This window comes from Nannobrachium achirus (assembly GCF_963921795.1).
Source record: "Nannobrachium achirus genome assembly, chromosome: 4".
Taxonomy (NCBI): domain Eukaryota; kingdom Metazoa; phylum Chordata; class Actinopteri; order Myctophiformes; family Myctophidae; genus Nannobrachium; species Nannobrachium achirus.
Genome location: NC_137813.1, coordinates 3,151,926 through 3,164,372, shown reverse-complemented (window position 1 = coordinate 3,164,372; position 12,447 = coordinate 3,151,926). Strand labels below are relative to the sequence as shown.

The following is a 12,447-nucleotide window of genomic DNA, read 5'->3' as shown; positions in this document are numbered from 1 at the left end:
ATATGCTACACTAATTCTATAAAGTTACAAGACATTTAGAAACCAATATTCTAGCAGAAGTTTCACAATAATAACTGCAACTGGTATGGAGATGGATATAATAGATGAATGAATATGCAGCTTTTTCTCAAAACTACTCCTTTAAAGCCTCCTCAATGATGTGGCAACAACAAACAAATGCAATAAGCAGATTCCAAATAGGCATAATAAAGGTGTGTGCGTGTGTGTGTGTGTGTGTGTGTGTGTGTGTGTGTGTGTGTGTGTGTGTGTGTGTGTGTGTGTGTGTGTGTGTGTGTGTGTGTGTGTGTGTGTGTGTGTGTGTGTGTGTTCGTTCGTTTGTGCGTGTGTGTCACATTTGTTTTCTGAAGGCAATAAAAAACGGAATAACATAAATGTGTATTACTTAATATTAAATAAGTGAACTCCTGCAATATTGAATTGTTGTATTATCATAGAATATCATCATTTCAAACTATAGCATTGTAAAGTGTTATAAGCAGTTGGGTGTAACGCGTTACTGTAATTACACTACTTTGGTCGGTAACGAGTAGTGTAACGACACTACTCCTCCAAATTGATGAATCACATTACAGTTACCGGTCAGTTGTTAACGCGTTACTACAATCGTCATCAAAATGTCACTTGTCTTAGAACTTGGAACTGCCTTTCACTAAAATAAATAACCAGAGTTGAGCTAATTCAAACACAAGTGAACTGCTAGCAGCAGTCTCATTGATCTTCAGCTGCATAATGTCATGGTGACATGCGACATCAGCTCCGCATACGGGCATTCGTTTTATGCCCATATATGGAGAACGCGCGTGCTGGTGGGACGAACGGTTTCTCGAGATACGCGGATTACATACATACATACACACTAACAGAGATTTTTTGTTGACTCATGTGAGGTACGTGATGTCAGAGCATTTTATGAAGTGATGTCACAATGAATCAGCGCTTGCGCCGATTTCCTCCGGAACAGCTTGATGTCAACAATCAGCTCCGCATAAGGAGATTCCTAACGTTTTGCGCCGGTTTCGGAAAACCGCGAGTCGGGTCGGGTCGAGGCCCGACACTGCACTCCGTGCGGCAGGGAACGCGCGTGCCGAATCTGAAGCCGGTGGGACGAACGGTTCTCGAGATACGCGGATTACAGACAGACAGACATACACGCAGAGACTTCTCGCATTTATAGATAGATTATTATAAAAAATCTATGAAAAAAAATCTATGAAATATCTTTAACTTCATCCTTTTAGATGTAAGTGTCTCTGAGTAAACAAAACAATAATATTTTAATATAAAACAACATTTTGCTAGCCTGAATAATAATGTCTTCCTTTTAGTTATTTTTTTATTCATAAAACTGTAAAATAAAAGTACAACATTATTGTTAAATGACTTCCATACCAAAGTAAAGAGCTACTTCCTTATGTCTAACAAGGCCTAGTGCGCCTGCACTGAATAGAACATTAACAAACTGTTCAAATGCATAATTATCTTAACTAGAAGCTCGGCCACCCTTCGGGTTGGCCAACTCAGGAACGTATGTAAATAGGGGATGAATGTCCCGCCCTTTTAATGCAAACCCCACATGTTGTCATAGGACTTGTTTTGACCATCTGTTTGCCTGTGTCCATATATGCCCATATATGGAGATATCTGTCTGTCTGCGTCCATTTTATGCCCATATATGGAGATTTCTGTATCTGCCTGTCAGGCAGCCGAGCGTCTAGTTGGGGCCTGGCCTCGGGAACGATGGCCTCGGGAACGATGTAAATAGGGAATGAATGCCCCACCCTTTAATGCAAACCCCATTATACCTGTTGTCATAGGACCCGTTTTGACCATCTGTTTGCCAGTGTCAGTGTCCATTTATGCCCATATATGGAGATATTGGTATATGTCTTTCTGCGTCCATTTTATGTCCAAGTATGGAGATCTCTGTATCTGTCTGTCAGTGTTCCTTTATGCCCATTATGGAGATATCTGTATCTGTCTGTGCCTCTGACTGTGTTGCAGACACAGTGCTGGTCCCGGAATACCCTGATGTCAGACATCAGCTCCACATACAGAGATTCCGAACCTTTCGCGCGGTTACGGAAAACCGCGTATCGGGTCGGGTCGAGGCCGGGCACTGCACTACCCGCTGCGGCGGTGAACGCGTTTGCCGAATTTGAGAATGGTGGGACGAACGGTCCCATTATACCTGTTGTCATAGGACCCGTTTTGACCTTCTGTTTGCCTGTGTCCATTTATGCCCATATATGGAGATCTCTGTATCTGTTTGTCTGCGTCCATTTTATGCCCATATATGGAGATCTCTGTATCTGTCTGTCTGTGTTCCTTTATGCCCATTATGGTCCCGGAATACCCTGATGTCAGACATCAGCTCCGCAAACAGAGATTTCAGGAAAAACGCGTATCGGGTCAGGTCGAGGCCGGGCACTGCACACCCTGCTGCGGCGGTGAACGCGCGTGCCGAAGTCTGTGTAATGCAAACCCCATTATACCTGTTGTCATAGGACCCATTTTGACCATCTGTTTGCCTGTGTCCATTTATGCCCATATGGAGATATCTGTATCTGTCTGTCTGCGTCCATTTTATGCCCATATATGCACTCCGCGCCAACACGCGCGCCGAATCTGAAGCCGGTGGGACGAACGGTTCTCGAGATACATAGACACTCACAGAGATTTTTTGTTGACTCATGTGGCGTATGTGATGTCAGAGCCTTTTATGAAGTGATGTCACAGTGAGTCAGCGCTTGTTCCGGTTTCCTCCGGAACAGCATGATGTCAACAATCATCTCCACATACGGAGATTCCGAACGTTTCACGCCGGTTCGGGAGAACCGCGCATCGGGTCGGGTCGAGGTCCGGCACTGGACTCCGCGCCGCGGCGGGGAACGAGCGTGCCGAATCTGAAGCCGGTGGGACGAACGGTTCTCGAGATATGCGGATTACATACACACATACACACATACACACATACATACATACATACATACATACTATTTGTCGTATTTATTGTAAGATTATGAGTTCGTTTTCTGCATAAATTATATTGGATTTATGCAATTAACAATTTGTTTTAAATTATAGGGTTAGAGTTGATTGATTGATTGATTGATTGATTGGTTGATTGATTGATTGATTGATTGATTGATTGAATACTTTGTTAGCTATTCTATTCAGTGCAGTTTTATGAATAAAAAATAGAAAAGCACAGGACAGTACCAGTTCAAGTACACAGTCTAGGATTTAAACCCAAGAAAGCACTATAGCTTGTTAACATTCAGGTCCTTTAGTTTACTCAATTCATAAAGACATTAAAAGACTGAGAAATAACCGTAACCCACACAATATCCAAAATAATACAAACATATCTGTGAATAAATGCCTGAAATCAGCTTGACTGCGTCCTCAATAAAATTCTCTCTATCTTGAAATCAGGGCAGATCTTCAATTTCATTCATTAGACAACTTGAAGATAAAGGACAGATTAAGAAAGAATCTGTGGACCAAAGTGACTTCATCCTGGCTTTCTGCCCAATCACCTCACGAACTGGAACTGATGTCAATGAGGCAATGAGAAAGATTCCAAGTGAGAACTTCTCTGAGTTGTTTTATTCAATTCATGTATAAATCATCCATCCAGATTAATTTATTTACATTTGTATCTCTCTTGAAAGGAGGTAAACCAGTGATTCTGGTGGTGATGCATCACAGACGTGATGTTGCAGCTTATCTAGATGACAGCAGTAGACATGTGACCAGAGAAGATGTCATCCTCACTGTCGACACTCTGTTCTGGGAAGGTGAATTCCTGAAGTGCAGCAGCAATGACAAAGCCTTCAGTAAAGTCCTGGAGGCTGTTGGACATCGTTCGGTACTCATTTAATTTACATATGAATATTATTATTTTATGTATGTATGTATGTATGTATGTATGTATGTATGTATGTATGTATGTATGTATGTATGTATGTATGTATGTATGCATGTATGTATGTATGTATTTAATTATTTTTGTATCTATAGAATCTCAGAGCAGAAGAGACTTAAACCCAAATGTATACTGGATAAGAACATCAGTTAAATAACTCAATATGCTTTACCAGTAAATAAAACATCAGTATAGTGATGATGTCACACTATGACCTGGTTCAACTTATGGATATTAATTATGAATAGTGTATAGAAACAAACTGTTGTACTCGCTGTCTGATTAATTATTTTGTAATACCTTCAGTACTCTTGGATACTCAACCCCATGAAGAACATGTGGAACCAGTGCAGTAAGTTGCATTCCAAACAGACCATTTTGAACACAGTTCAAAGTGACACATTGTATGTTCATAATGACCAGTTCATAATGACGATCAGATTCAGGGGATTTTCCCCCTTTATTTACCAATGGTTTTCCAGATTGATGACGACCTGACCTCTCTCTCTCTCTCTCTCTCTCTCTCTCTCTCTCTCTCTCTCTCTCTAGTTATATCTCCAGCCTTGCGGTTATATCTGACACTAGGGCAGATCTTCACTGGAGTGACCGGATGGTTATGTAAGTTGCATTACAAACATAAAGAGAAACCATATTCTAAAGTCACAAATAATCTCTTCAAGGACACACTGGTGTCTGATCAACTGAGAAATTTAGCCAACCATTCTTGGCGCTCGCTGACAAACACCCGATCTGAGGCAAGATTGGGCTTGGATCACCAAGTTTTGCTTTCTATGGGTTTATTTTACTATGACAACCGATTTCAAGAAAGAGACTCGTAGTGTGACCACTTCATAACTCCCCGACCACTTCATGTATCTTGCAGCGTGTACCTGGCAATTTATCCAGGACTAAAAATGTATAGTATATGGAGCATTGCTATTCAAATGTTGTCCACGATACAAACAATGAAACGAGGAGCAGTTATTGTTATTGTTGGTTTATTTCTGTATTACTACAGCGCCCTCACCCTCATGTATCTGTGTGTGTGTGTGTGTTTGTGTGTTAGAACTGGGATCGGGCCAATTTTTTCTGTCCGTTCCGAAACGTGTCCGACTGTTTTTTGTCCACCCCGAATCGACGTCCGACCATTAATCATTAAAGTGCGTCCGACGCACGCTGAGGCCCGCCCAATATGTTTCCCACGGCTTTTTCGCCTCATTTATTTTTCTTTGAGGAAGCCACTGATTTACACTCACTAGCAAACTTCTTCTAATGTGCAGTGCATGCAGCCTGCCTGCTTGTTACCCTTAATGTGAATATTAAGCCACACTGTGGCTTGTGAAAGTGTTTAAATAGTAGGCTCTGTCGATTATTAAATAATACAAATGATAATGTGCGCTGCGCTGCGCTGGACGTCTGACTGCAGTCAGTGACTCGCTGCACACTCATTCAGCAAGTTTCTGCGCCTGGAAAATGCGTTGTGAGCTTGTAGATAAGCCACTTTTTGCACGGAACACGTAGTGATGAAGAAGTATAAGCCAGGATTTACTTGAGTGATGTGATGTGTGTTGAACGGACGGACGGACGGACGGACGAGGCTGGCACAGTGCACTGCGACTGCACACAACAGCGGAACACAAGCTAGGAGCTCCATTCAGCAGCACGCCACTTCCAAACCACAACAACGCGTTTACCTCAGTGTGGGACTTTTCTCCATGCTCAGAGTTATGTCTCCGTGGCTGCAGCATTAGCACGCACACACACACACACACACACACACACACACACACACACACACACACACACACACACACACACACACACACACACACACACACACACACATGAGTTGTACGCTGCATCAGAGAGAGTGCATGATGCATGTCATAGGTAGGCAGAGGCTATAACAACAAATACGTCCGACCCCGAATCAACGTCCGACAATTTATTATGAAAATCCGTCCGCCCCGAACCCGTCGGGCCCCAGGGGTTTTCGGTCGGGTATCCCAGCTCTAGTGTGTGTGTGTGAGTGCAGATAGGTGCATGTGTGCGTGCCTTTCCAACAAGCAGTCTTGTAGAGGCACAAATCTGCTAAAGTGAAGCATGTATGTTCATGATGACCTGATCTCTCTCTCTCTCTCTCTCTTTCTCTCTCTCTCTCTCTCTCTCTCTAGTTATCTCTCCAGCCTTGCGGTTATATCTGATACTAGGGCAGATCTTCACTGGAGTGACCAGATTGTTATGTAAGTTGCATTACAAACATAAAGAGAAACCATATTCTAATGTCAGACCATTTTGAACACAGTTCAAAGTGACACATTGTATGTTCATAATGACCAGTTCATAATGACGATCAGATTCAGGGGATTTTCCCCCCTTTATTTACCAACGGTTTTCCAGATTGATGACGACCTGACCTCTCTCTCTCTCTCTCTCTCTCTCTCTCTCTCTCTCTCTCTCTCTCTCTCTCTCTCTCTAGTTATCTCTCCAGCCTTGCGGTTATATCTGACACTAGGGCAGATCTTCACTGGAGTGACCGGATGGTTATGTAAGTTGCATTACAAACATAAAGAGAAACCATATTCTAAAGACACAAATAATCTCTTCAAGGACACACTGGTGTCTGATCAACTGAGAAATTAAGCCAACCATTTTTGGTGCTCGCTGACAAACACCCGATCTGAGGCAAGATCGGGCTTGGATCACCAAGTTTTGCTTTCTATGGGTTTATTTTACTATGACAACCGATTTCAAGAAAGAGACTCGTAGTGTGACCACTTCATGACTCCCCGACCACTTCATGTATCTTGCAGCGTGTACATGGCTTAAGGCAATTTCTCTCTCTCTCTCTCTCTCTCTCTCTCTCTCTCTCTCTCTCTCTCTCTCTCTCTCTCTCTCTCTCTCTCTCTCTCCCCCCCCCCCTTTGGTCTCTATCACCTTAAATTGCATTTAATTTGTTCTTGAAAGATCTTAAATATTTTCTGGGGAGGTTTATTCTGAATTTGACTGAGTTTTGCTAAATGATGAAGTGAAAGAAAATCTAATGTTTTCATTTACATTTATACTCCTATACAGTATACTTACAGTACTGTGTATTCCAGACCTGCCAACCTGCACGAATTATGCGTACAAAGCACACATTTTTAAGTCTCTGTATGCAGGGACGCAATATCCTCTAACTGCTACGCAATTTCGGAGGATGGGCGCACATAAGACATTCTGCAGTAGGTGTTGTGGCTCAGAGTGTTTTGCTCCCATGCAGGCACCACATGAATGGTGTGTGAATGGGGCACATGGCGCTGGGGAGCACTAGAACGGAAGCTATGCTCGTTTTTTCGACTGAAGAAGAATTGAACCGAATGGCGGAATCTGTTTTGTTTTGCTTTCATTTCTACATGCATTCGTCTCATAGCGACCAACTATCGCTCGGATTGTACATAACGGCGATATTAATCAGATTAATTTAAAAGCTCCGTGGGGTGAGTAGCTAACCTGCCGACGCTCCGTTGTCGAAATGATGAGCGTTCACAAAAGCGACAGCTTGTTGTTAATGAAGCCCGTATTATATTTCAACATATGACGGTGTTGCATGTGAGCAACAAGTCGGAAAATGTCAAAACGTGTGACCCAGGTTGTAATACAATGAACTGAAGCATACATCGGCCATGTTTGGGCTTTAGAGTCAAAGATCCAAAATAATAAAAATAAAATACTGGGCTGCCTGTTCCACTTTATCTCTAAATGAGTATACATGAATGAATTAGGTCTACCGGTATGTGTAGGCCTATTGTCAAAAACATTAACAGTGAACACATTATTTATCACCTGTGAATATATGAAGAGGTCTATCAACAATGAGTATAGTAGACTGCAGCCTATATGAATCAATATACAGGCTGTATGTGATCTATACACAATGTAGGCCTATATATCAATTAATAAAAGGAATAGAAACCTACATGAGTTGAATACTTTCAACTTCATGCAAATCATGCACAGAAATGTGGGTTTATTTAGGCTGCTCAATTAACAATGTTTAACAAAGACACAGGTTTATGTAAGCCTACTTGACAATAAAAAGCTATTTTGCACTGAATACCATGATTATATTGATGTACGTTCATTCATAAAGTCACTGGTGATAGACTGTTTTGCTAGTCTATTGTTAACTAACTCTGAGCAAGTGCCGTTAGTCTATGTTATTAAAGATTTGTCAACAATATTGCCAATGCAACATTACTGTATTGCCTGGTAATACTACTTTTTCTCTGGACCAAACGGCATTTGTATTTAAAAGGTTGTTATAACCATATTATTAGTGTAAGTTAAGACATGCAATGTGCTACATTTCAGGTGTGAACATAACTGTAAAGGTCCCACCCAAAAAAGCATGTGGGACCCCCCAAAATATACACTGTGCGCGTTTCGTGTGGGAAAACCGCAACATTTGCGGCGTGGGCGCTGCAGGGGCTGCGGTCGCTGTGTACTCAAAAGAATTTCCCAAGGTCGGCAGGTCTGGTCAAAATCGCAAAAATATCTGATTTACAAGCTCAACGTTCTGCCAATCCACGGGAAATATACTGTCTTGCCAATGGCAGGACATGTGATTGATTGATTGATTGAAGACTTTATTAGAAGTTTGCATAGGAAAAGGTACAGTTTCATGACGGTACAGTTCACTGGTACAAGGTCTACTAAAAGGAGATCCATGAAAAGACTATAAGCTTATTTCCACTGGAAACCATTGAAGTATCTCATATAACATTGAATGACAGACAAATAGAACACAGTACTATGCAGTAGATATGTAAAGAAAAACAAAAAAGAAAACAGTAAGTCTAAACAAACGGCACATCTGTACATGTACTATGGGTTGTACTTTGACGATTGTCCTATTTTAGTGTTTCTTCTTTTCTTGTAGGTTGTCATTTCATTTGATGTAATTCTGTTTCTCAATCCTCAGTACATCCGAGAAGAAAAAAGAAGATGAGACAGAGTAAGATTAAGTGTAACTTAAATTTGAAGGTCAAAATGTATTTTTCCCCCAGAGCAAATAGGCAGGCTCTCTTAGCTCAGTGGAAGAATTATCACATTAGACCACCGTTCAAATCCGGGGTAGAACTAGAACAGTTACACATTCAGCTTGACTGTTTCCTCAACAATCTCCCTGGCCTTACAGTTCTCTCTATCTTGACACCAGGGCAGATCTTCAATGTCTTTGTTGTTGTGACTGGGGAGACCTGTGGCGCCCATGAAACAGTCATTAGACAACTTCAACATGGAGGAATGACTCAGAACAAATCTGTGGACCAAAGTGACTTCATCCTGGCTTTCTGTCCAATCCCCTCACGAACTGGAACTGATGTCATGGAGGCGATGGGGAAGATTCCAAGTGAGATTATTATTATTTTCTTTTTTTTATAAATCAACCATCCAAATGTATTTGTCACGGTTAGATAGAGAAACAGTCAGATCGAGAAACGGAGCACTCGTCGTGCGGCGCGGGGCGGAACAAGCGGTCGCTTTGAGCCACAACAACGTAGCGTCGGCAGGAATGATAGCGCCTCACCCCACGGAGGTTAGGGTTAGGGTTAGGGTTAGGGTTAGGCATAGTTTTACTGAGGTTAAGGTTAGGGTTAGGGTTAGAGTAAATAAAGAAAGAGAGTCGCAAACGAGTGACGTCAGCGCCTACACTAGTGAATGGCTGTTGTCGCCATCTGGTGGTGATTGGTGTGTGGTGAACGACAAAACAAGTGCTCTTACCACGATCTGACTGAGTTACCCAAACTGACTGTAACATATTGATTGATTGATTGAAGAATTTATTAGGAGTTTGCAATAGAAAAAAGGTACAGTTTCATGACGGTACAAATCACTGGTACAAGGTCAACTAAAAGGAGATCCTAGAAAGCCGAGGCTTATTTCCACAGGAACCACACTTTAAGTATCTCATATATGTATATCTCATGTATTAATTGTTCTCTCTTGAAAGGTGGTACTCCAGTGATTCTGGTGGTGATGCATCACAGACGTGATGTTGCAGCTTATCTAGATGACAGCAGTAGACATGTGACCAGAGAAGATGTCATCCTCACTGTCGACACTCTGTTCTGGAAAGGTGAATTCCTGAAGTGCAGCCACAATGAGGAAGCCATCAGTAAAGTCCTGGATGCTGTTGGTCATTATTCGGTAAAACAAAATCACATCATTATTGTTATGTTCTTCTTACTGCTTTACTCCAGAGTCCTCTCACTACATGGAGGTCTGAGTACAGGTCAGGTGAAGAACGATGCTCCTTGAAGCTTGTTAGGGATTCAGTGTCTTGCTTAAGGACAAGTTGGCAGGACAGAAGGGGGCTAAACCCAAATTCCCTATCCATTGTTATACTGGATAAGAACATCATATATATATATATATATATATATATATATATATATATATATATATATATATGAATTCCTATGAATTAGCAATGGAAAAATTACAAAATGCTTTCAACACCCTGCAAGATGCTCTCATCTCACTCAAGCTAGTTCTAAACTCAAGGGCAAGACAAAATGTATGCTCTTTTCAAGAGCCAAAACCATAAATACCGACTGTCTTCATATTGATACTTTGAGATCCTCCATTGACAGAGTCACGGAATATCTGGGTATTTGGTTGGATGATAAACTTACATTTAAACATCATATTTCAGAACTTAGTACTAAACTAAGACAGAAAATTGGCGTTCTATATAGAAATAAAGTCAGCTTCCCAATGATCTGCAGGAAAAGGATTGTGGAAGCTGTCTTTGTCAGTATTAGATTATGGGGATGTAATCTAATGCTGTCATTACTACCCTTTTACCCCTTGATACAGTTTACCACCTAGCACTTAGATTTATTACTGGTGAAGGCTACTATACTCACCACTGTACCCCCTATGAGAGAGTAGGCTGGCCATCCCTTGCTGAGAGAAGAATAAGGCACTGGCACCAGTTTATTTTTAAGGCTATCGATGGGAAGTTACCACCCTATATCACTCTGCTACTTGACTGAAAAAAAAGAAAAAAGAAAAAAAAGGTAACAGGTAAAACAGCTTTTTGCGTTGATGCTCCCGTTTCATGGAACACACTACAATGCATGCTAAAAATTCATGCTCCAATATGGTCAATTTAATAACATGCTCTTAAATCTCCCTACCTCAGTATGCAATTATTGTTTTTAACCTACTAATTCCCTATGATGTTTCATTTTATTTCCTGTTGTTGCTGTATATTTGAATATGTCTTAATTGTTGATCTTTGTGTGTGTAATCTCATCAGCATTGCAAATGAGGGTGAACCTCAATGCGCTTTTTGAGAATCAATAAAGGTTTCAATCAATCAATCAATATATACCACTAGTTTGAGTCCAGGGCAAACATCTAGTCTCTCGTTTGGCTCTCGACCTGAACATTTTGGGAACCCCTGAGCGAACTAAATATACTTTATAGTGTGTGGTCTGAGCTAACTAAATATACTTTATAGTGTGTGGTCTCGCTGCCTAACCGCCTCTCAGGTGAGCACCGCACCGAGGTGGGCCAGTGGGAGAGAGGCAGAGTGACATACAAAACACAGGATGCGTACTTACCAATCTACATCTTCAATCAACCTGATCTGGCGACACCTGTGATGATTGGCTAGGCTGGGGCTGACTAAAACACTCATTACTCTGCCTCAGTGTTGGCTGGCACTCCTCGGTGTATGGACGAGTGCTCAGGCAGTAAGCGAGGTCTCCACTTTATTCCCAACTTTCTATGTTGTCTGGAACAAATATTGACAGAGTGTTTCTCGTATTTTATAGGCAACCACACAACACCAAAAGTGATGATGAGAGTCCGAGAGTGCATGGAAAATACCCTGGAACGAGAAGAAAACATATTACATTTTTACCTACCTTGTTTGACTCACCTTAACCTAACCCTAACTGGGGACAAACAATTTTATTAAGAGACTTTCCTTGGTTGAATATGATTCCTTTGAAGAGACTTGGTTGAATACTCACCTACCCTCACACTTTCACTGTGAACTTCTTTTATGTTTAGGACTATGAAAAATGTATAAAGAGAAACAAATATAATGTGAACTATGGCTGGGCAATGCATACATATCGACGAAGACTGCTTGAAATTAGGTATTGGTGAATGTGTCAAATGAATTAACAGACACACTATGCATGCACGTAGCACATGCAAAAAGCAGTCCATCTGTAACCAGGTGTTGTTATTTCAATAAAACCATTGTTGGAAAATGGAAATAAGGCATTTATTGTCTTTATTCTATGTGTACTGTGCAGTGTGCATGCATGGATATGCTGGGTTAGGCATGCAGTGGACCTAAAGCAGTGGACCCCCCCCCCCCCCCCCCTTCAAAACAGGGCCCCATCACCCTGTAGACCAGGGCTACTCAACTTAGGATGGCTCAGGGGCAACTCAGCAAAATACCAAAAGTCCAAAGGGCCGCAAACTAAAAATGA

General features: G+C 41.5%; 1 protein-coding gene across 1 annotated transcript; it reads left to right on the top strand.

The window, feature by feature from the left end:
* Positions 1 to 4,260: 4,260 nt before the first annotated feature.
* LOC308283314 (uncharacterized protein) lies at positions 4,261 to 11,809 on the top strand. The gene is made up of 7 exons (XM_080723726.1): positions 4,261 to 4,301; positions 4,511 to 4,567; positions 6,441 to 6,497; positions 8,913 to 8,945; positions 9,150 to 9,341; positions 9,942 to 10,138; positions 11,776 to 11,809. The coding sequence occupies exons 1-7, from the start codon at positions 4,277 to 4,279 to the stop codon at positions 11,797 to 11,799; spliced, it is 585 nt and encodes a 194-aa protein (XP_080579852.1). The 5' UTR covers positions 4,261 to 4,276; the 3' UTR covers positions 11,800 to 11,809.
* Positions 11,810 to 12,447: the final 638 nt, after the last annotated feature.